General features: G+C 41.6%; 2 protein-coding genes and 1 pseudogene across 9 annotated transcripts in view; 2 read left to right on the forward strand and 1 right to left on the reverse strand.

The window, feature by feature from the left end:
* Window positions 1-2344: 2344 nt before the first annotated feature.
* On the forward strand, window positions 2345-4392 carry LOC128236869 (type I iodothyronine deiodinase-like; annotated as a pseudogene).
* A 28-nt stretch (window positions 4393-4420) lies between these two features.
* On the reverse strand, window positions 4421-23996 carry LOC128236868 (WW domain-containing oxidoreductase-like). Of its 3 annotated transcripts, none has more exons than XM_052951999.1 (10): window positions 23929-23996; window positions 23350-23444; window positions 15285-15370; window positions 14771-14981; window positions 11288-11322; window positions 10908-11017; window positions 10611-10704; window positions 6599-6749; window positions 6058-6184; window positions 4421-5811 (listed from the first exon to the last, which is right to left on the reverse strand). In XM_052951999.1, the coding sequence occupies exons 2-10, from the start codon at window positions 23423-23425 to the stop codon at window positions 5706-5708; spliced, it is 996 nt and encodes a 331-aa protein (XP_052807959.1). In that variant the 5' UTR covers window positions 23426-23444; window positions 23929-23996; the 3' UTR covers window positions 4421-5705. The 3 variants fall into 3 exon arrangements, with proteins under 3 accessions (XP_052807959.1, XP_052807958.1, XP_052807956.1); XM_052951998.1 differs by having other exon boundaries at window positions 23810-23930; XM_052951996.1 differs by lacking the exon at window positions 23929-23996 and adding an exon at window positions 23683-23812.
* The window catches only part of LOC128236866 (phosphatidylinositol phosphatase PTPRQ-like), a 33823-nt gene continuing 32454 nt past the window's right edge, over window positions 23975-25343 (forward strand). For all 6 annotated transcript variants that reach the window (XM_052951995.1, XM_052951990.1, XM_052951992.1 and 3 more), the window contains exon 1: window positions 23975-24109. In XM_052951995.1, coding sequence (XP_052807955.1) covers window positions 24107-24109 — 3 coding nt within the window. In that variant the 5' untranslated portion in view covers window positions 23975-24106. The remainder of the gene's footprint in view (window positions 24110-25343) is intronic.

Raw genomic sequence — 25343 nt, forward strand, 5'->3', positions numbered from 1 at the left:
ATAGGACGATAGATCCACGATTACAAACTCGTTATCAGTAATTAATATTTTCCATTTGCATTAAAGTCACGTTTGACATAAAAACACACTTTACGCCATGATGACACAGAGATATTCAAGCCCGGGGAGCGGACAGAGCTTCATAAATTCTGAGAAACTTTCCTCGTACGGGCTGCGCTTCCGTTTCATCTATTTCCTGTAGAACACGAGCAATATACACTATCAATTATTATGTCCGTAGAAGTTTATTTGATTTTCTTTCAGTAACAACTTATCATGCTGTGGTGGGTTGGAAACCTGGAAGTGACTGTCTGATGTGGTGGACTCTACTATGGCGCAGAAGCTTGATATACAATTAAAATAGTGCTCGAAGTATAGATGATATCCATATCAATGTTTTCTTAATTTTATACATAATATTTGAAACCTGAACATGCTACATGTTGAGAGTCGCCTGAGCAGTGAAAAGACGGGCAATAAAACTACTGTATGCATAATAGCGCATAAAACAGTACATTAAAGCAGCGCTCTCACAGATTAGCTGCTTTGACAACTTTTTGATCTTGGAATGAGCCCATTTTGCGTCAATGTCTGGAAACCAGTGATACAAGACTGCTGAGATCAAAAGATCAGATCACAGTTGTTTTTCATGCGTCCGAAAATTGATATTTTTTGGCTGAAAGTATTACTAACGCTTTATTAAGAAAACTGAGTTTTTCAGCAGTACTCCCAATAATTGAGATCTGTTCTATTGTGAGATATCAAAATCAGCTGATTCTGCGACAAAACATATGTCAAAACTGTCAATCTGTGAGAGTGCAGCTTTAAAGGGGCTGTACTCCGTATGATGAAATAGCGAAAATAAAGACAGTTGTCGAAAACTGACATAAACGTTTTTTTTGTACTTTTCCTTTATTTATTTTTTTACTAGGTATGTCTACCTAGTAGAATTCATTCCTTATGCGTGATTGGCTAGTCGATGTTATCTCGTGATATTACCAAGTTAGGTATATAGCTGAAGTATTCCATTCCTTTAGATTAAGCCTTCGTAGCACAGTGGATACAAAACTGGACTGCAATTTTGGCGACCTCGGTTCGAACCCGGACTCCGACTCTATTTTTTTTTACAGTTTGGTATTCTTTTTTACAATTATGATATTAAAGAGTGAAACATTTTTTTAAATAATTGTCCTGAGATTTGTTACAGAAAAAAACTTTTTTTGGTGCCAGTCTGGTGTACATTCTCTTTAAAATATGATCAAGTGTAACCGGGTGCTCGTTTAATGGTGTATACAAACGTACTGAAATTCGTTTAAACCAATTGACCAAATACTGGACCAGCGGTAATCACTTACGGTCAGTGCCTTTAAGAAGTAGTCTGCATGGGCAAGGGCAGATGGTTTATTTAATGACCTGTCTAACGTACTTTTCATTGTACGTAAAATGAATTAACAAACTACAGTATCAATCAAAAAAATACGCCTATTAAACCCAAGGACGTTTTTCAGCACGATTTTGCAGAAGATTTAGTTGAGCCTCTGTTATTTCGATAACGCCCCATAAGCTACAGTGGTTATGAAATGTATTTTATTTTCTTCTGCTTGTAAAATATGTACAAGGTACGAAGATTAAAAATGAAATATGGTCTAAAAATATCGAGATAAATTAGAAAAATACAAAGCGCTGTCGTCGGCAATATGATTCAAAATCGGTACCCGCCGGGGATATAGTATAAACAATATAGACATATTTCGGCAACATTTGAAATTTTGTGGTTTTGGTTTTAGAAATTGAACATTCTATTTAAAATCCGACGTCTATCGTTATTAGCTAGTTAGATTATATACCCATGAGCTGTTATTTATTCTTCCATTCATGAAGAATATAAACACATGGACTAGCTAATGCGGGGAATGCCCATTGAAATGAAATCTTTCTTCTTTTTTCCAAAGAGCTTTATGCTGAGCGGTCGATGCTTCTGCTTTAACCTTGAAACGATTTCCTGACGTCTGCTTTTTATGTGGCCTTCAAATTGTAGATACTTCACCTGGATTTTACCTATCATATGCATATTATATAAAGTCTGAATCTCTTTCACAGATCTCCAGGGAAGTGAATCAACAGACACATAACAGTTCAAATTACTTTGTCGAGTATGAATTTAAATAACTCGGTAAAACGGTCGCAAAAATCGGTCTTCACGAAATACCCTGTCACGCCTGTCTTACATGTGCCCTATAACTTATAAAATACAAGGTTAATGTTGGGTTTCTCGATCAGAACTATTAGTATTTAAAGGCTGTTTGTACAGGTTAGAACCTCTGTCTGTTGTTGGTTTCCGACGAACACAGTTAGGGTTAATTCCGTGTATTAATTTGGAAGAAAACTTTATGAAACATTGGTTCGAATAATTTACGGAACCACAATGGCGGAATGCAAAAAATTGCCTCAAGGACCCTGCTGCGTTTTACGCGCGTTCCTATTCGTGCTTGCGATATTGCGAGCGTCGCTCATGTTCCTGGTGATGGTCCTCGTAGCGGCTGTGGTCAGCTGCTTCCGGTGTGCGCATATATGTTGTGGGTGCCGTAGCAACAAGATCGATCCAGTTTTCTACGAGGAATGGTTTAGGTTTAATATAAACTGCAGCGCGCTACGAACAATGATACAGGATGGCTACAAAGACTTAACGTGTGCGTTAAGAGTGCAAAAGGTAGCGCCGAATATTAAACTGTTCACGATGGATGGTGTTGCCACTAACCTCAAAAACTTGCAAAAGCCTGGACGGCCGCTGGTCATTAATTTCGGAAGCTGTTCCTGACTTCCGTTTATGTCACAACTAGACGTATACAATGACATGGTTGCACGTTACGCTAACGTCGCCGACTTTGTCACAGTCTACGTCGCCGAAGCGCATCCGCTGGACGGCTGGGCTTTGTTGAACCACAAAAAATACAGCCGGTACCAACACACCAACATTGAAGAACGCATCGAAGCCGCTTCCGTTCTCGATGCGGAGGGACTAAAGGGGGCCCTTCTGGTCGACTCAATGGATAACGAGGGACCGGAAGTGTATGCGGCACTTCCGGAAAGACTGTACGTGCTCGTTGACGGTGTTGTTGTGTTCAGGGGTGGACTTGGGCCTCTCAATTACCGCCCTGAATATGTGCGACAATGGCTGCAGAAGCACGCACGCGAAACTGTGTAGTGAACTGACTATGTGATAGGAGTCAAACTTGGCATGAATAGCCCTAGGCCCTACGATCCTTTTAATTTCTGGCAATGCAGTTAAGTATCCGACTGACATTTTCGCTACTTTATCGTTTAAAGAACAGTCACAAAAATGCTTTTATTTTATGAAAAGGATGTTAGAAATTAAACGAATGCGTAAATTCATGATCAAATGAACAATGCGCATGGGCCAACGAATGCATTATTGACTATACTTATAGATAAACCAATCAAGAATGAGTGATAGCTTGATTCTAAAGGCCCATAGTTTTTAGTTTTGATGTGATCAAATATAGTTATTTCGGAGAGTATTAAGACTAAAACTTACTTTCACAACATGCAGAATTATTGTAATTTCACGAAATATTGAAATGAAAAGTAAAATTGGACGATCCACCCTCTAGATCCGTTAATGATATCCACTGGACTATAGCAGCCAGTTAATTCCTCAGAGTTTTGTGTCACATATAAACAGCATTTAAATTGCGACGGATTTTGTCAACATTTATACGAACGTTGGATGCTTATTGCTATTACTTTGGTTGAAAGTTTCATACTTTAGAACAACGCTATCAGTTTTGATGACAATCAACGTTGACAGTCAACGCTATCAGTTTTGTTGAAAGGTTTGCCATCAGTTTTGTCGACAGTTCTAGCTTTCAGTTTTATTGACAATATTTGCTATCAGTTTTGTGGACGATTTAGCTATCATTTTTTTTGATAGTTTTAGCTATCTTTTTTCCATAGTTATAGCTATCAGTTTTGTCGACCCTTTTTGCTATCAATTTTATCGACAATATTTGCTATCAATTTTATCGACAATTTTTGCTATCAATTTTATCGACAATATTTGCTATCAGTTTTGTGGACGGTTAAGCTATCATTTTTTTCGGTAGTTTAGGTTATCAGTTTTGTCAATAGTTTAAGCTTTCAGTTTTATTAAGCTATCAGTTTTGTTGACATTCTTGCTATCAGTTCTGTTGACATTCTTGCTATCAGTTTTTGTCGACAGTTCTAGCTATCAGTTTTATTTTAGTCATCTACTTTTCGATAGCTATTAGTTTTGTCGACAGTTTTTTGCCATCTTGGAGTTTGGTTAGAGGCTTAATTCAATATGCTGTCTATTAATCTATGTGTAAAGCTTGTAAATATATACACATTCTCTGACAAAAACATATGGTAGAGTGTTAAGGTTATTTTATTTGTTCACTTAATAGTGATCTCAAGAGTTGCATTTTACATTTCATTATTTTAACAATAGGTATAAATACACTTTCATTTCTTTTTTATATTTATAGCAATTCACCCATTATTATTATTATTATCATTATTATCATTATTAAACATGTATAATAATGTATATATATACATACTAGTAGCATATTTTAATGATATTTCGCAATTAATGATTGTCCTTCATTAAAACTGTTCTTTGCAGGTGAACGGCATGACGATTTTGTGCGAGTATACTTTTAAAATGTACTATGTGTATCGATCAATATAAGTTCTTATGCTTGATTGTCGTTAAGTGTTATTTCCTTTAAGTAGCAGCACAATACTTATAGGAGGCATAACTACGGATGTGCGATACTGAAACCATGCTGCACTTTTTACCTCCCTTTGTAACAAATGTATATCTATTATTATGTGAAAATCACGAAATGTAATACGAGTTCCCATGCCGCATAAATATCACAGAATGTAGAAGGAGTCTCATACGCTAACAGGAATTAAATGAAATCCATTAGACTTCCAACATTGCCTAGTAACAGCAGAATGTTATTTGTCACTCAAACTGATATGCCACATTTTTACACAATGTCATTCTGCACACAATCTACACAATGTCATGGTTTTTTAGACCTACGAGGTCACTTTTTTTTGCATACAATCTACACAATGTCACTAGATTTCATACATTAGGCTACACATGTTTCATACAAGGTCACACGCTTTTCACTCAATGTCTGACAAGGTCATATATTTGGTTACAAGGTCACAGGCTTTTCATTCAAGGTATGACAAGGTCATACATTTGGTTACAAGGTCACACGCTTTTCACTCAAGGTATGGCAAGGTCATACATTTGGTTACAAGGTCACACGCTTTTCACTCAAGGTATGACAAGGTCATATATTTGGTTACAAGGTCACAGGCTTTTCACTCAAGGTTTGACAAGGTCATATATTTGGTTACAAGGTCACACGCTTTTCACTCAAGGTATGACAAGGTCATATATTTGGTTACAAGGTCACAGGCTTTTCACTCAAGGTATGACAAGGTCATATATTTGGTTACAAGGTCACAGGCTTTTCACTCAAGGTCTGACAAGGTCGTACATTTGGTTACAAGGTCACAGGCTTTTCACTCAAGGTATGACAAGGTCATACATTTGGTTACAAGGTCACACGCTTTTCACTCAAGGTATGACAAGGTCACACACATTTGGTTACAAGGTCACACGTCTTTCACTAAAGTCAGACAGGATCAGCTCCCTCCAAACAGTATACTTCATCCTCTTTGAAATGGTCTTTTAATGTTTCCATCGTCCACGTCCACAAAGCCTCTTGGTGTACCTCGTTCCTGGAAATACAAAGAACGTTAAAGTTAATTTGTGAAATATATTAACACTTCTGTAATTTTATATGTACAATTTACATATATTAAAGGTTAGTATCGTGTATTGTCAGTTAATGTTAAACGTACGCTTTTTATGCAATACTCTAAAGTGAAATTCCAAAGAGTGTACCTAAAGATAAAAACAACAACAACTGCACAGTGGTTCTTTTGTATTTATGGAAGGGACGATTCAAATAGGGGGCTGCTCACCTGGCGGCCGCGGAGGAACCACCAGGGCTACAGTTCTTGTAGTAGACGGCGGGCGCCCCTTGCAGGGCAGGGTTAACGGCAAGGTCAATCACCGTCCGCGCCCCGTCATACGGACACTGCAGCATACCTGTAAGGCAGGGATAGTCCTGACGTCATACTGCCAACGTTACAATACATTTATTCAGTTCTACACACAGTTTTGCTATTTATCGTCACAAAGACTAATATATATGGTTCAGGAATTTTTAAGATGATGGCAAACCGCCCATGCGACCTCTCTCTGAACTTTGCTAGTGTCAGCTCTACGCTTTGCACCTACTCGAATTTTGACGAACCACGCCCAGTTCTTTAAAGGTCACAAAGATGGCGTCTCAATTTTTTTTCAAGTTTTGCTTATTAGAAGCTGTAAGACGTTACAAACAGGAATGTGTCGCTGTCGAAACGAGACATGGCGGGTCAACCATTGCTTACAATGTTTCGATCCGCATTCATGTTTGTTTGGCTATATACCCGTTTTGATTATTGCACATCAGTCACTTACCTATTAGTCTATTAAAGGAAACGAACAGCTGCCACATTTTGTTGTCTAGGAATTCCCGGCCAATGTCCGTCTCCACCATTCCGGGGTGCACGGCACTGACGGTGATACCTGTGTTCCGCAACCGACGTCGTAGACAGTGAGCTTGCATGATCTAAACACATTATATAAGGCATGAAAGAGGCAATTTATTACTTCGGTTAAAGGGACTATACACCAGATTGGCACCAAAATCTTCTTTTTTTCTGTAACGAATCTCAGGACAATTATTTAATAAAATGTTTGACACTTTGATATCATAATTGTAAAGAAAATCGAGTCAGAGACCGGGTTCGAACCGGTGTCGCCGAAATTGCAGTCCAGTTTTGTATCCACTGTGCTACGAAGGCTTACACTTAACCGTCGTAATATTTAAGCTATATACCTTACTTGGTAATATCACGTGATAACATCGCCTAGTCAATCACGCATAAGAATAAATTCTACTAGGTAGACATACCTAGTAATCTTTTTTTAAATGGCGAAATACGAAAAAAACTGCGAAAAATAAATTAATTGTAAACTGTATGGTACTTCAATTAGTTAATTTCAATGTATCGTACACATCGATTCCAACTTTATGTCAATTTTCGATAATTTTCTTTTTGTTTTCGCTATTTCATCATATGGTGTATAGCCCCTTTCAGGTACAAGCACATTCTTTTATGCGAACAGTGTTTTGTGTATTTCTTTGCATTCAAGTCTAGCTCAGGAAATGTAACCACAGGCATGCCGTTTTCGGTAAGGCCCGCCTTCTCTGGTTATGTGCACCCTCTCTGTTAAGGTGCACCATCTCTGGTAAGGTGCCCCCTCTCTGGTAAGGTGCACATTCTCTGGTAAGGCGCGCACTCTCTGGTAAGGTGGACCCTCTCTGGCAAGGCGCGCCCTCTCTGGTTATGTGCACCCTCTCTGTAAGGCAGCACCCTCTCTAATAAGGCGCGCCCTCTCTGGTAAGGTGCACATTCTCTGGTAACGCGCGCCATTTCTGATGAGGCGCTCGCTCTCTGGTAAGGTGCACCCTCTCAGTAAGTAAGGCACACCCTCCCTCTCTGGTAAGGTACACCTTGTCTGTTTAAGACGCACACTCTCTGGTAAGGTGTGCTCTTTCTGGTAGGGTGAACCATGTCTGTCTGGTAAGGTGCGCCCTCTCAGGTCCGGTCACCATTTCTTGTAAAGTGCACCATTTCTGGTAAGATGTGTCCCCTCTGGTAGAGTACACCATCTCCGGTACGGAACACTAAATCTTTCTGGTAAGGCGAGCCCTCTGTTGAAAGGTGCGCCCTCTCTGGTAGGGTGCATCATGTCTCTCTGTCTTAAGGTGCCCCCTCTCTGGTAAAGTGTACCCTCTCAGGTAAGGTACACCCTCTCTGGTAAAGTGCACCATCTCAGGTAAGGTACACCCTCTCTGTTAAAGTGCACCCTCTCAGGTAAGGTACACCCTCTCTGTTAAAGTGCACCCTCTCAGGTAAGGTTCACCCTCTCTGTTAAAGTGCACCCACTCTGTTAAAGTGCACCCTCACAGGTAAGGTTCACCCTCTCTGTTAAAGTGCACCCTCTCAGGTAAGGTTTACCCTCTTTGTTAATGTGCACCCTCTCAGGTAAGGTTCACCCTCTCTGTTAAAGTGCACCCACTCTGTTAAAGTGCACCCTCTCAGGTAAGGAACACCATCTTTGTTAAAGTGCACCCTCTCAGGTAAGGTACACCCTCTCTGTTAAAGTGCACCCTCTCAGGTAAGGTTCACCCTCTCTGTTAAAGTTCACCAACTCTGTTAAAGTGCACCCTCTCAGGTAAGGTTCACCCTCTCTGTTAAAGTGCACCCTCTCAGGTAAGGTACACCCTCTCTGTTAAAGTGCACCCTCTCAGGTAAAGTTCACCCTCTCTGTTAAAGTGTACCCACTCTGTTAAAGTGCACCCTCTCAGGTAAGGTTCACCCTCTCTGTTAAAGTGCACCCACTCTGTTAAAGTGCACCCTCTCAGGTAAGGTTCACCCTCTCTGTTTAAGTGCACCCACTCTGTTAAAGTGCACCCTCTCAGGTAAGGTTCACCCTCTCTGTTAAAGTGCACCCACTCTGTTAAAGTGCACCCTCTGAAGTAAGGTTCACCCTCTCTGTTAAAGTGCACCCACTCTGTTTAAGTGCACCCTCTCAGGTAAGGTACACCCTCTCTGTTAAAGTGCACCCTCTCAGGTAAGGTTCACCATCTCTGTTAAAGTGCACCCACTCTGTTAAAGTGCACCCTCTCAGGTAAGGTTCACTTTCTCTGTTAAAGTGCACCCACTCTGTTAAAGTGCACCCTCCCAGGTAAGGTTTACCCTCTCTGCTTTAGTGCACCTTCTCTGGTAAAGTACCAACCTCTTTGGTAAGGTGCTCCTTCTCTGGTAAAATACCCTCTCAGGTAAGGTACAACCTCTCAGGTAAGGAACACCCTCTCTGTTAAAGTGCATCCTCTTTGGTAAGGTGCTCCCTCTCTGGTAAAGTACCCTCTCAGGTAAGGTACACCCTCTCAGGTAAGGAACACCCTCTCTGTTAAAGTGCACCCTCTTTGGTAAGGTGCTCCCTCTCTGGTAAAGTACCCTCTCAGGTAAGGTACACCCTCTCAGGGAAGGAACACCCTCTCTGTTTAAGTGCACCCTCTTTGGTAAGGTGCTCCCTCTCTGGTAAAGTACCCTCTCAGGTAAGGTACACCCTCTCAGGTAAGGAACACCCATTCTGTTAAAGTGCAACCTCTTTGGTAATGTGCTCCCTCTCTGGTAAAGTACCCTCTGAGGTAAGGTACACCATCTCAGGTAAGGAGCACCCTCTCTGTTAAAGTGCACCCTCTTTGATAAGGTGCTCCCTCTCTGGTAAAGTACCCTCTCAGGTAAGGAACACCCTCTCTGTTAAAGTGCACCCTCTTTGGTAAGGTGCTCCCTCTCTGGTAAGGTGCACCCTCTCAAATAAGGTACATCCTCTTAGGTAAGATACACCCATTCTGTTAACGTGCACCCACTCTTTGATAAGGTGCTCCCTCTCTGGTAAAGTACCCTCTCAGGTAAGGTACACCCTCTCAGGTATGGAACACAATCTCTGTTAAAGTGCATCCTCTTTGGTAAGGTGCTCCCATTCTGGTAAAGTACCCTCTCAGGTAAGGTACACCATCTCAGGTAAGGAACACCCCCTCTGTTAAAGTGCACCCTCTTTGTTAAGGTGCTCCCTCTCTGGTAAAGTACCCTCTCAGGTAAGGTACACCCTCTCAGGTAAGGAACACAATCTCTGTTAAAGTGCATCCTCTTTGGTAAGGTGCTCCCTCTCTGGTAAAGTACCCTCTCAGATAAGGTACACCCTCTCAGGTAAGGAACACCCCCTCTGTTAAAGTGCACCCTCTTTGGTAAGGTGCTCCCTCTCTGGTAAAGTACCCTCTCAGGTAAGGTACACCATCTCCGGTAAGGAACACACTCTCTGTTAAAGTGCACCCTCTTTGGTAAGGTGCCCCCTCTCTGGTAAGTTTCACCCTCTCAAATAAGGAACACCCTCTCTGGTAAGATACACCCACTCTGTTAAAGTGCACCCTCTTTGGTAAGGTGCCCCCTCTCTGGTAAAATGCACCATCTCAGGTAAGGTACACCCTCTTTAGTAAAGTGCACCCTCTCAGGTAAGGTACACCCACTCTGTTAAAGTGCACCCTATCTGGTGAAGTGCACCCTATTTGGTAAAGTGCGCCCTCTTTTGTAAGGTACGCCGTCTCTGGTAAAGTGCATCCTCTTTGGTAATGTGCGCCCTCTTTGGTAAAGTGCGCCCTCTCTGGTAAGATGCGCCGTCTCTTGTAACGTATCTCTGGTAAAGCGCGTTACTTAGGTCGCCAATTACAATTCTAATTTTATCAGGATTTTCTTGAAATCTTTGGATACAATTTTGGATTATTCTGTCAGTTATGTTAATGCCAAAGTTCAATGCACTTTGAATACACATTCTAGAGATTACATATCAAAATGTATACCTGATAGAGTTTTGAGCGTCCATAATAATCAAAGTAACCGAACTTTTCTGGTTCACCGGAATAATCAATTGTTTCTAAATCAAACTTGCACATCCTGAAATATTACAATATAAAATTACACACAATACGAAAATCTTCAAACATGAACACATCTTTGATCATTTCACAAATAGAGAAGAGTCATAGGTGTTAAACAACGAGGTTATATAAGTTTTAGTAGGATAGTATGGTAGTAAAGCATAATAAACCACTGCTATCAAATATTAAATAATTACAATTGATCATATGGAAGTTTACCTATGTGCGTCACTGGAAACCATGACAACGCGTATATCATCATCGGCCGCGGCGTTCTTCATCATCGGCAGTAGGAGACCTACCAGTAGGAAGTGACTCAGGTAATTTACCTGGCGTAGAAAAGCAATCAATCATTCAATCAATCATTCATTCAATCAATCAATCGATCAATCAATCAATCAATCAATCAATCAATCAATCAATCTATCAATAAAGCAAGCAATCAATCAAGCAATCAAGCAAGCAAGCAAGCAAGCAATCGATCTTTCATTACAAATCATACAGTATCTAAATAGGCCCTTAACTAAGGTGTGCCTTGATGTTTATAATTCTAAATTTGTATGTCATCCATAAGTAACATGTCTATGCATTTTATATACCTGTAGCATGCTCTCAAAGCCGTCGTCTGTTTTCTCTAAAATAAAAATAAAATAAATTTCAAAAACAAAGGTCGTTTTTTTAATCGTAGAAAACAATGGTTCTAAAAGGCCCCTTCAGCGAGCGATACATGGCCAAACAAGCTGTTTCTATTGGCTCTTTCAGCGAGCGATACATGGCCTAACACATTGTTTCTATAGGCCCTTTCAGCGAGCGATATCTAGACAAACACACTGTTTCTATACGCCCTTTCAGCCAGCGATACATGGCCTAACACACTGTTTGTATAGGCCCTTTCAGCGAGCGATACATGGCCTAACACACTGTTTCTATTGGCTCTTTCAGCGAGCGATACATGGCCTAACACATTGTTTCTATAGGCCCTTTCAGCGAGCGATACCTGGACAAACACACTGTTTCTATACGCCCTTTCAGCGAGCGATACATGGCCTAACACACTGTTTGTATAGGCCCTTTCAGCGAGCGATACATGGCCTAACACACTGTTTCTATTGGCTCTTTCAGCGAGCGATACATGGCCTAACACATTGTTTCTTTAGGCCCTTTCAGCGAGCGATACCTGGACAAACACACTGTTTCTATACGCCCTTTCAGCGAGCGATACATGGCCTAACACACTGTTTGTATAGGCCCTTTCAGCGAGCGATACATGGCTTAACACACTGTTTCTACAGGCCCTTTCAGCGAGCGATACATGGCCTAACACATGGTTTCAACAGGCCCTTTCAGCGAGCGATACATGGCCAAACACACTGTTTCTATAGGCCCTTTCAGCGAGCGATACATGGCCTAACACATTGTTTCTACAGGCCCCTTCAGCGAGCGATACATGGCCTAACACACTGTTTCTATTGGCCCTTTCAGCGAGCGATACATGGCCTAACACACTGTTTCTACAGGCCCTTTCAGCGAGCGATACATGGCCTTACACACTGTTTCTATAGGCCCTTTCAGCGAGCGATACATGGCCTAACACACTGTTTCTATAGGCCCTTTCAGCGAGCGATACATGGCCTAACACACTGTTTGTATAGGCCCTTTCAGCGAGCGATACATGGCCTAACACACTGTTTCTATTGGCCCTTTCAGCGAGCGATACATGGCCTAACACACTGTTTCTATAGGCCCTTTCAGCGAGCGATACATGGCCTAACACACTGTTTCTACAGGCCCTTTCAGCGAGCGATACATGGCCAAACACACTGTTTCTATAGGCCCTTTCAGCGAGCGATACATGGCCTAACACACTGTTTCTATAGGCCCTATCAGCGAGCGATACATGGCCAAACACAATGTTTCTATAGGCCCTTTCAGCGAGCGATACATGGCCAAACACACTGTTTCTATTGGCCCTTTCAGCGAGCGATACATGGCCAAAAACACTGTTTCTATTGGCCCTTTCAGCGAGCGATACATGACCAAACACACTGTTTCTATTGGCCCTCTCAGCGAGCGATACATAGCCATCAGCGAGGGATACATGGCCTAACGCATTGTTTGTATAGGCCCTTTCAGCGAGCGATACATGGCCAAAAACACTGTTTCTATTGGCCCTTTCAGCGAGCGATACATGGCCAAACACACTGTTTCTATAGGCCCTTTCAGCGAGCGATACATGACCAAACACACTGTTTCTATAGGCCCTTTCAGCGAGCGATACATGGCCAAACACAATGTTTGTATAGGCCCTTTCAGCGAGCGATACATGGCCAAACACACTGTTTCTACAGGCCCTTTCAGCGAGCGATACATGGCCAAACACACTGTTAGTATAGGCCCTTTCAGCGAGCGATACATGGCCAAACACACTGTTTCTATACGCCCTTTCAGCGAGCGATACATGGCTTAACACACTGTTTCTATAGGCCCTTTCAGCGAGCGATACATGGCCAAACACACTGTTTGTATTGACCCTTTCAGCGAGCGATACATGGCCTAACACAATGTTTCTATAGGCCCTTTCAGCGAGCGATACATGGCCAAACACAATGTTTCTATAGGCCCTTTCAGCGGGCGATACATGGCCTAACACACTGTTTCTATTGGCCCTTTCAGCGAGCGATACATGGCCTAACACACTGTTTCTATAGGCCCTTTCAGCGAGCGATACATGGCCTAACACACTGTTTCTATAGGCCCTTTCAGCGAGCGATACATGGCCTAACACACTGTTTCTATTGGCCCTTTCAGCGAGCGATACATGACCAAACACACTGTTTCTATAGGCCCTTTCAGCGAGCGATACATGGCCAAACACACTGTTTCTATAGGCCCTTTCAGCGAGCGATACATGGCCAAACACAATGTTTGTATAGGCCCTTTCAGCGAGCGATACATGGCCAAACACACTGTTTCTACAGGCCCTTTCAGCGAGCGAAACATGGCCAAACACACTGTTTGTATAGGCCCTTTCAGCGAGTGATACATGGCCAAACACACTGTTTCTATAGGCCCTTTCAGCGAGCGATACATGGCTTAACACACTGTTTCTATAGGCCCTTTCAGCGAGCGATACATGGCCAAACACACTGTTTGTATTGACCCTTTCAGCGAGCGATACATGGCCTAACACAATGTTTCTATAAGCCCTTTCAGCGAGCGATACATGGCCAAACACAATGTTTCTATACGCCCTTTCAGCGGGCGATACATGGCCTAACACACTGTTTCTATTGGCCCTTTCAGCGAGCGATACATGGCCTAACACACTGTTTCTATTGGCCTTTTCAGCGAGCGATACATGGCCTAACACACTGTTTGTATAGGCCCTTTCAGCGAGCGATACATGGCCTAACACACTGTTTCTATTGGCCCTTTCAGCGAGCGATACATGGCCTAACACACTGTTTCTATTGGCCCTTTCAGCGAGCGATTTATGGCCTTACACACTGTTTCTATAGGCCCTTTCAGCGAGCGAAACATGGCCTAACACACTGTTTGCATAGGCCCTTTCAGCGAGCGATACATGGCCAAACACACTGTTTCTATTGGCCCTTTCAGCGCGCGATACATGGCCAAACACAATGTTTCTATTGAAATAATCAAGGCCTATGCCATCGATGTAGTTAAAGTGCGGAATGTACAAATCTTTGGCTTATAATAAAGACGTATCAACCAAGATCAAAATAAACCTTCATTATAATATTACGGTACCTAAAAACAACATCTCAATAATTAAAATTCAACTCTGTAACAATATGACACAGCCTGAAAATACACCTTCATTATGATATTAGGGTACCTTTATAAAATAGAGCTTTACAATGATATTACATTACCTAAAATACACCTTCATTATGATATAAATACGTTATGACACTACCAAAAAATATATCTTTATTATGAAATTACGATACCTAAAAACACGTTATGAGACTACCTAAGATACACCTACATTATGATAAAACGATTTCTTTATGATATAATGGTACCTAAAATACCCCTCTGCAATGATATTACGCTACCTGGAATGGCTTTCACCACCCCCGCGTTGCACACCAGGACGTGCAGGGGCCGGCCTGACTCTCTGTAGGTGTGTACAAACTCCTTAGTGGACTGCAGGGACGAAAGATCCAGGGGCATGAAGTACAGTGATAACTCCTCCACGTCCACTAGTCCTGGTGTTTCCCCCCTTGACTTCAACTCCTTGTACTCTTTATTCATGCGCCGCATTGCCTTGGGTTACCGAATATAACATACAGTATTGGTTTGAAAATTAACAAAGTGCATGAAATAGATATGGATTTTATAATACTAATACATGTACTTCATCCAATTCATCAGGCATTTGCTTCTAATAAATGGTATGGTTACATACATACCCATGTAGTTAAGTCTTGTTATTCGAATACGTAGGCAGAGCAGCCTCTCTCTGTCAGATGTAACAAAAAGACCATGTTCTAAAGGGTTTAAATTATTGTATTTTGGGGAGTCCCCTATTAACAGTTGTTTTATAGCTACGATAAATGTTGCATGCACCTGTACGGCAGCGTCTTGGGAGCGGCAGGCCATTACCACGGTGCCGCCCATCATGGCAATCCACTTAGTAGTCTCATAACCGATACCTGCAAACAACCACGTGTTTAAATTTAACAATCAGATACTATTGAATGAATCCGACTGTTCCTTGCGCTTGCCGGAATGTTTCCTACTTAAATTTCTCTGCAGCTCTTGTCTACCAAATGACTAAGTCTGTCCAAGAAGTCGTTTACGCGTCCTCTCCAAAAACTCTTGACATGGAAGTTTTCAGTTTTTGCACTTCGTTAATACGATTATTGAATAGTACGGTGATATATATTCAAGCTCACTAACATTGCTTTTAGAAATGTATTGATGAATTTTGGGGTGAAGTTGGGATCTCAAAAACCGGTGTCATACAACCACCCAAAAAGTACCACTATTTTCGTTGACCGAGCCGGTAACGGCAATATGTATGTTTTACACTCACGATCTTTAAATATTTATGTAATCTCTGCGTATTGGTTGTTTTCACTGTGATTTGATGGGAATGAACTCCTGCTTTGGTGTCATTTGACCTGTACAAAATTTAGTGACATTTAACCTAAAAAAATATTTTCTCTTAAGATTTATCAAAGGGGTCACTCCTATCTAGCATAAAATAACTATGAATAACTGCAGTTTGAAATGTCAGAAAATCTCTAATGTTAAACTGCAGTGATTGTTTCTCCCACCTCAGATAAGTAGATCATAAAATTTGACCATGCTAGAAATTCTTATCTTGCCCACGGGCGAAGATAAAATGCCCGTATGAAACTCCTTTTTAATGGTCATCACATTGTAATTACCTCCCTTGTTGAAGACTGTCGTCTGTAGCATCATTGAAACTTTGTCTTGTGGCAATATTTAAAATGCTAATTAATTATTTCTCGCTTCAACAGTTTTCACGCGCCTTTTAAGAAGTAATGCTTCACTCTCATTCGAACTATTTAAAGACCGATTTGTCTACATGTATTAACATAATCTGAATCACTGCGCGCATATCCATGACAACCACGAATTATCGCATATCCATACGCATTTATTTTCACTACGCACAAAATAGTTCAAGCAAAAAATACATTTTTACTTAATTTGGTTTAACTGAGTTGGGAGAAAAAGCATCCAACATAGCCGCTTTTGTAAGATAGGTTCATCCCATTCTCTGTAAACCTTGTTTCCGCAAAACACCCTACGCTCGGGTCGGAATGAACCTATTTTACACTCTCGGCCATGGAAGATACTTATGTTAAGTGTCTGTTTTTAAGCTGGGAGCCGGGTACCATTAACAATCACAGCTACTTATTGTTATGTTGTTAAGTGTCTGGTTCGATATCATGTTCGGTCCTAATAAACTGAAGCCACTAACAATCTCAACAAGTAATTGTTATGTTGCTGAGTGGCTGTTTTGATATGAAGTTTGGTGCTGGGAGCCGGGTACCACTAACAATCTCAGCTAGTAAGTGTTATGTTGTTGAGTGTCTGTTTTGTTATGATGTTTGGTGCTGGGAGCCGGGTACCACCAACAATCTCAGCTAGTGATTGTTATGTTGTGGAGTGACTGTTTTGTTATGATGTTTGGTGCTGGGAGCCGGGTACCACCAACGATCTCAGCTAGTGATTGTTATGTTGTTGAGTGTCTGTTTTGTTATGTTCTTTGGTGCTGGGAGCCGGGTACCACCAACGATCTCAGCTAGTGATTGTTATGTTGTGGAGTGTCTGTTTTGTTATGATGTTTGGTGCTGGGAGCCGGGTACCACCAACAATCTCAGCTTGTGATTATTATGTTGTTGAGTGTCTGTATTGATATGAAGTTTGGTGCTGGGAGCCGGGTACCACTAACAATCTCAGCTAGTAATTGTTATGTTGTTGAGTGGCTGTTTTGATATGAAGTTTGGTGATGGGAGTCGGGTACCACTAACAATCTCAGCAAGTAATTGTTATGTTGTTGAGTGTCTGTTTTGTTATGATGTTTGGTGCTGGGAGCCGGGTACCACCAACAATCTCAGCTAGTGATTGTTATGTTGTTGAGTGTCTGTTTTGTTATGATGTTTGGTGCTGGGAGCCGGGTACCACTAACAATCTCAGCTTGTGATTATTATGTTGTTGAGTGTCTGTTTTGATATGAAGTTTGGTGCTGGGAGCCGGGTACCACTAACAATCTCAGCTAGTAATTGTTATGTTGTTGAGTGGCTGTTTTGATATGAAGTTTGGTGATGGGAGTCGGGTACCACTAACAATCTCAGCAAGTAATTGTTATGTTGTTGAGTGTCTGTTTTGTTATGATGTTTGGTGCTGGGAGCCGGGTACCACCAACAATCTCAGCTAGTGATTGTTATGTTGTGGAGTGTCTGTTTTGTTATGATGTTTAGTGCTGGGAGCCGGGTACCACCAACAATCTCAGCTTGTGATTATTATGTTGTTGAGTGTCTGTTTTGATATGAAGTTTGGTGCTGGGAGCCGGGTACCACTAACAATCTCAGCTAGTAATTGTTATGTTGTTGAGTGGCTGTTTTGATATGAAGTTTGGTGATGGGAGTCGGGTACCACTAACAATCTCAGCAAGTAATTGTTATGTTGTTGAGTGTCTGTTTTGTTATGATGTTTGGTGCTGGGAGCCGGGTACCACTAACAATCTCAGCTAGTGATTGTTATGTTGTTGAGTGTCTGTTTTGTTATGATGTTTGGTGCTGGAAGCCGGGTATCACCAACGATCTCAGCTAGTGATTGTTATGTTGCTGAGTGTCTGTTTTGTTATGTTCTTTGGTGCTGGGAGCCGGGTACCACCAACGATCTCAGCTAGTGATTGTAATGTTGCTGAGTGTCTGTTTTGTTATGATGTTTGGTGCTGGGAGCCGGGTACCACCAACAATCTCAGCTAGTAATTGTTATGTTTTTGAGTGGCTGTTTTGATATGAAGTTTGGTGCTGGGAGCCGGGTACCACTAACAATCTCAGCTAGTGAGTGTTATGTTGTGGAGTGTCTGTTTTGTTACGATGTTTGTTGCTGGGAGCCGGGTACCACCAACAATCTCAGCTAGTGATTGTTATGTTGTTGAGTGTCTGTTTTGTTATGATGTTTGGTGCTGGGAGCCGGGTACCACCAGCAATCTCAGCAAGTAATTGTTATGTTGTTGAGTGTCTGTTTTGTTATGATGTTTGGTGCTGGGAGCCGGGTACCACTAACGATCTCAGCTAGTGATTGTTATGTTGTTGAGTGTCTGTTTTGTTATGATGTTTGGTGCTGGGAGCCGGGTACCACTAACAATCTCAGCTAGTGATTGTTATGTTGTGGAGTGTCTGTTTCGTTATGATATTTGGTGCTGGGAGCCGGGTACCACCAACAATCTCAGCTAGTGAGTGTTATATTGCTGAGTGTCTGTTTTGTTATGATGTTTGGTGCTGGGAGCCGGGTACCACCAACAATCTCAGCTAGTAATTGTTATGTTGCTGAGTGGCTGTTTTGATATGAAGTTTGGTGCTGGGAGCCGGGTACCACCAACGATCTCAGCTAGTGAGTGTTATGTTGTGGAGTGTCTGTTTTGTTATGATGTTTGGTGCTGGGAGCCGGGTACCACCAACAATCTCAGCTAGTGATTGTTATGTTGTGGAGTGTCTGTTTTGTTATGATGTTTGGTGCTGGGAGCCGGGTACCACTAACAATCTCAGCTAGTGATTGTTATGTTGCTGAGTGCCTGTTTTGTTATAATGTTTGGTGCTGGGAGCCGGGTACCACCAACAATCTCAGCTAGTGATTGTTATGTTGCTGAGTGTCTGTTTTGTTATGATGTTTGGTGCTGGGAGCCGGGTACCACCAACAATCTCAGCTTGTGATTATTATGTTGTTGAGTGTCTGTTTTGATATGAAGTTTGGTGCTGGGAGCCGGGTACCACTAACAATCTCAGCTAGTAATTGTTATGTTGTTGAGTGGTTGTTTTGATATGAAGTTTGGTGATGGGAGTCGGGTACCACTAACAATCTCAGCAAGTAATTGTTATGTTGTTGAGTGTCTGTTTTGTTATGATGTTTGGTGCTGGGAGCCGGGTACCACTAACAATCTCAGCTAGTGATTGTTATGTTGTTGAGTGTCTGTTTTGTTATGATGTTTGGTGCTGGGAGCCGGGTACCACTAACAATCTCAGCTAGTGAGTGTTATGTTGTGGATTGTCTGTTTCTTTATGATGTTTGGTGCTGGAAGCGGGGTATCACCAACGATCTCAGCTAGTGATTGTTATGTTGCTGAGTGTCTGTTTTGTTATGTTCTTTAGTGCTGGGAGCCGGGTACCACCAACGATCTCAGCTAGTGATTGTTATGTTGCTGAGTGTCTGTTTTGTTATGATGTTTGGTGCTGGGAGCCGGGTACCACCAACAATCTCAGCTAGTAATTGTTATGTTTTTGAGTGGCTGTTTTGATATGAAGTTTGGTGCTGGGAGCCGGGTACCACTAACAATCTCAGCTAGTAAGTGTTATGTTGTGGAGTGTTCTGTTTTGTTATGATGTTTGGTGCTGGGAGCCGGGTACCACCAACAATCTCAGCTAGTGATTGTTATGTTGTTGAGTGTCTGTTTTGTTATGATGTTTGGTGCTGGGAGCCGGGTACCACCAACAATCTCAGCAAGTAATTGTTATGTTGTTGAGTGTCTGTTTTGCTATGATGTTTGGTGCTGGGAGCCGGGTACCACCAACAATCTCAGCTAGTGATTGTTATGTTGTTGAGTGTCTGTTTTGTTATGATGTTTGGTGCTGGGAGCCGGGTACCACCAACAATCTCAGCTAGTGAGTGTTATGTTGTTGAGTGTCTGTTTTGTTATGATGTTTGGTGCTGATAGCCGGGTACCACCAACGATCTCAGCTAGTGATTGTTATGTTGTGGAGTGTCTGTTTTGTTATGATGTTTGGTGCTGGGAGCCGGGTACCACCAACAATCTCAGCTAGTGAGTGTTATGTTGTTGAGTGTCTGTTTTGTTATGATGTTTGGTGCTGGGAGCCGGGTACCACCAACGATCTCAGCTAGTGATTGTTATGTTGTGGAGTGTCTGTTTCGTTATGATGTTTGGTGCTGGGAGCCGGGTACCACCAACAATCTCAGCTAGTGAGTGTTATATTGCTGAGTGTCTGTTTTGTTATGATGTTTGGTGCTGGGAGCCGGGTACCACCAACAATCTCAGCTAGTAATTGTTATGTTGCTGAGTGGCTGTTTTGATATGAAGTTTGGTGCTGGGAGCCGGGTACCACTAATAATCTCAGCTAGTGAGTGTTATGTTGTGGAGTGTCTGTTTTGTTATGATGTTTGGTGCTGGGAGCCGGGTACCACCAACAATCTCAGCTAGTGATTGTTATGTTGTGGAGTGTCTGTTTTGTTATGATGTTTGGTGCTGGGAGCCGGGTACCACTAACAATCTCAGCTAGTGATTGTTATGTTGCTGAGTGCCTGTTTTGTTATGATGTTTGGTGCTGGGAGCCGGGTACCACCAACAATCTCAGCTAGTGATTGTTATGTTGCTGAGTGTCTGTTTTGTTATGATGTTTGGTGCTGGGAGCCGGGTACCACCAACAATCTCAGCTTGTGATTATTATGTTGTTGAGTGTCTGTTTTGATATGAAGTTTGGTGCTGGGAGCCGGGTACCACTAACAATCTCAGCTAGTAATTGTTATGTTGTTGAGTGGTTGTTTTGATATGAAGTTTGGTGATGGGAGTCGGGTACCACTAACAATCTCAGCAAGTAATTGTTATGTTGTTGAGTGTCTGTTTTGTTATGATGTTTGGTGCTGGGAGCCGGGTACCACTTACAATCTCAGCTAGTGATTGTTTTGTTGTTGAGTGTCTGTTTTGTTATGATGTTTGGTGCTGGGAGCCGGGTACCACTAACAATCTCAGCTAGTGAGTGTTATGTTGTGGATTGTCTGTTTCTTTATGATGTTTGGTGCTGGAAGCGGGGTATCACCAACGATCTCAGCTAGTGATTGTTATGTTGCTGAGTGTCTGTTTTGTTATGTTCTTTAGTGCTGGGAGCCGGGTACCACCAACGATCTCAGCTAGTGATTGTTATGTTGCTGAGTGTCTGTTTTGTTATGTTCTTTAGTGCTGGGAGCCGGGTACCACCAACGATCTCAGCTAGTGATTGTTATGTTGCTGAGTGTCTGTTTTGTTATGATGTTTGGTGCTGGGAGCCGGGTACCACCAACAATCTCAGCTAGTGATTGTTATGTTGCTGAGTGTCTGTTTTGTTATGATGTTTGGTGCTGGGAGCCGGGTACCACCAACAATCTCAGCTAGTGATTGTTATGTTGTTGAGTGTCTGTTTTGTTATGATGTTTGGTGCTGGGAGCCGGGTACCACCAACAATCTCAGCTAGTGAGTGTTATGTTGTTGAGTGTCTGTTTTGTTATGATGTTTGGTGCTGGGAGCCGGGTACCACCAACGATCTCAGCTAGTGATTGTTATGTTGTGGAGTGTCTGTTTTGTTATGATGTTTGGTGCTGGGAGCCGGGTACCACTAACAATCTCAGCTAGTGATTGTTATGTTGTGGAGTGTCTGTTTCGTTATGATGTTTGGTGCTGGGAGCTGGGTACCACCAACAATCTCAGCTAGTGAGTGTTATGTTGCTGAGTGTCTGTTTTGTTATGATGTTTGGTGCTGGGAGCCGGGTACCACCAACAATCTCAGCTAGTAATTGTTATGTTGCTGAGTGGCTGTTTTGATATGAAGTTTGGTGCTGGGAGCCGGGTACCACTAATAATCTCAGCTAGTGAGTGTTATGTTGTGGAGTGTCTGTTTTGTTATGATGTTTGGTGCTGGGAGCCGGGTACCACTAACAATCTCAGCTAGTGATTGTTATGTTGTTGAGTGTCTGTTTTGATATGAAGTTTGGTGCTGGGAGCCGGGTACCACTAACAATCTCAGCTAGTAATTGTTATGTTGTTGAGTGGCTGTTTTGATATGAAGTTTGGTGATGGGAGTCGGGTACCACTAACAATCTCAGCAAGTAATTGTTATGTTGTTGAGTGTCTGTTTTGTTATGATGTTTGGTGCTGGGAGCCGGGTACCACCAACAATCTCAGCTAGTGATTGTTATGTTGTGGAGTGTCTGTTTTGTTATGATGTTTGGTGCTGGGAGCCGGGTACCACCAACAATCTCAGCTAGTGATTGTTATGTTGTTGAGTGTCTGTTTTGTTATGATGTTTGGTGCTGGGAGCCGGGTACCACTAACAATCTCAGCTAGTGATTGTTATGTTGCTGAGTGCCTGTTTTGTTATGATGTTTGGTGCTGGGAGCCGGGTACCACCAACAATCTTAGCTAGTGATTGTTATGTTGCTGAGTGTCTGTTTTGTTATGATGTTTGGTGCTGGGAGCCGGGTACCACTAACAATCTCAGCTAGTAAGTGTTATGTTGTTGAGTGTCTGTTTTGTTATGATGTTTGGTGCTGGGAGCCGGGTACCACCAACAATCTCAGCTAGTGATTGTTATGTTGCTGAGTGGCTGTTTTGTTATGATGTTTGGTGCTGGGAGCCGGGTACCACTAACAATCTCAGCTAGTAATTGTTATGTTGCTGAGTGTCTGTTTTGTTATGATGTTTGGTACTGGAAGCCGGGTACCACCAACAATCTCTTCTAGTAATTGTTATGTTGTTGAGCAAAATACGGCTGCTCGAATCATTATAGAACATCTAGGTATGGCCGTGTAACTCGAAATTAAACTGGGAGTGGTCTAGTGGTATAGGTGTCCGCCTCTCACTCAAGTGTGGGTTTGATCCCTACCACGGGTTTTTTCTCAAGGCTTCTCAAAATTGACACTATTACTTGTTTCTACACAGGAAACGGACTCGAGAGTGATTATATAAGCTATCACCTCCCGTCACAATCGATCTATAAGAAATAAGTAAAACCTAAACCAACTTTTGCACTGTGTAAGGCCATTCAGAACGTCTGTCCTCAAATACTTATTAACCTACGGAAAGTATGTCAAACATGCAATTACTATCATGAAAAGGTACTTTCAGTACGTAACATAAAATGACACATTAAAATGTTTCACTTACCTCTGGATGCGCCTGTTACCACGAACGTTCTGCCTTTCGGTATCTGCACCATCGGAAACGACTGCTTCCCGCCCATGTTTGGTACTCATAAAACACTTACAATGCAAAAAAATTAGTGATTAAACTATTTGAAGGCTAGTAAATACTTTGAACAATAACCTTATTGAACAAGTTTTGTCATTTTGTTGATGTACATTTAAGTAGATACATTAGAGATACGGATACGGTATAATTAACCCGCTAAATGTAAATACAAGGCGCTTGTTTTATCAACCAAGATAACAAGGTTCGCCTGAACCAACTGATAAGTTGAGTATACATAGTCAGCAATACCTCCATACTCGTGTAGAAATATCAGTCCGCAATGCTAAACGTTATATATTTTAAACAATTACAAATGACGAATGAGTGGTTGGAGTTGACTGCAATTAATTCTTCATGAAATAAGAAGCATACACACGACTCATAATTAATGACAAATCACAATGATTGCAAATGTAAACCATTATTTTTACACATTCATATTCACTGGATTAAAGTGTATATGTTCTTATTTTAAACATTTCATTTTTTAATTACATTCCAAAAAGATACATAGTACAGCACTATTTAAACAGCGACGTTTTTCATAGTGTGTGCGCACTAAACAGAGTGGCGTGGTCACGTGACTGTGAAACCGAAAGGAGGAAGTGTTAGTCGGAGCGATAGAAGTTAATGAACTGGATGACACGGATAAGGGGGCTCCTTCAGTTTTGTAATGGTAAGTTAGTTTTATACCCTTTTATCTTAATTGTTGGTTCCTGAAATTAATGGTTAATTGTTTTATCTTACAATTTAACAGCTAGTATTTTCATATATTGTGTTGTAGTATACTTATTTAGTCGACGAAAGCGGTATAAATTTGAGACTGAGTTCAGTTAAATTAAATCAGTACCTTATGAAAAGTTTAATTACGCTTATGTCTTATATTATCGTACATAAATGGATGCAAACATGTTGGGATTTACTGTTTCAATTTTCATGAAAACGGAAACATACTAATCCAAATGTTGTACATTGAATGTCAATTTCCTGACCTAAAGCTAATATATCAAGTGCCTGTAACAAATTCAATCACATCATTTCTTTATAGTTGCCTGTAAGAGAGGCGATCAGGCGCGTAATGAAATTTTGACAGGACAAAGTTTTTGTTATACCAAATAACCCGAATTTGAAATAAAATGTAAAAAAGGGTGTGTGTGTGTGTGGGGGGGGGGGGTAGGTGGGGAAGGGGTAAATAAACCCCAAGGCGTCGATCTGCATAATCCCAAATTGGCCCTAGCTACGCGCCTGGCGATGCTCATTGCAAAACACAATCCACGATATTTGGCGGAATGAGTTTAATAGTTATGCAAGAAATACACATGAAAATTGCCTTAAGGTTTATTTTAATATATGAATATAAATGTACTGAGACTGAAAGCAAACTTTATGAAATGTTGTATTTGCTGACGAATTCAGTTTAGCATTGCATATTTATTTATTCTGGTATTTATATTTTAAGCTCTGCTGGGCATAGGCCAGATAACTTATGCGATGGCGCGTGAACGAAATAAATATCTTCAGTTTGGATTGCACCTCAATCAAACTTATACAGTAGTTAGTTATCCATGGATGAGAGCTCGGTTTCTTTCCAGTAAAATCCACCCATGTGTGCCTGGATTATGGGTCTCGAAATGGTCATGGTTCCTATAATGCACCTTGTGAACTCGATAGAGTCTCTTTTTCGTATTCGATCTTCATCAAACTTAGACAGTAGTTAGATTTTGCTGACACTTCGGTTCCCAAATCTGCTTATGGATGACTGGATTATTGCCCTTGTCGAAATTACAATAATTGAGCTTGCGAATACAATACAGCCTCCATGTAACATCCGATATTTACTTAACTTGTTAAAGTAGTAAGGGATTGATTTAATTAAGGTTCCGTTGGAAAACCAGCCAGATCCATATATG

This window comes from Mya arenaria, chromosome 6 (genome assembly GCF_026914265.1).
Source record: "Mya arenaria isolate MELC-2E11 chromosome 6, ASM2691426v1".
NCBI lineage: Eukaryota > Metazoa > Mollusca > Bivalvia > Myida > Myidae > Mya > Mya arenaria.

What these genes read in the sequence shown, in the direction of transcription:
- LOC128236868 (XM_052951999.1), bottom strand. Translation starts at nt 23,425, where the DNA reads ATGGGCGGGAAGCAGTCGTTTCCGATGGTGCAGATACCGAAAGGCAGA. An exon ending in GGTAACAGGCGCATCCAGAG is followed by an intron (nt 15,371 to 23,349) that starts GTAAGTGAAACA and finishes GGTTGTTTGCAG; the next exon opens with GTATCGGTTATGAGACTACT. An exon ending in GCTTTGAGAGCATGCTACAG is followed by an intron (nt 11,018 to 11,287) that starts GTATATAAAATG and finishes TTTCTACGCCAG; the next exon opens with GTAAATTACCTGAGTCACTT.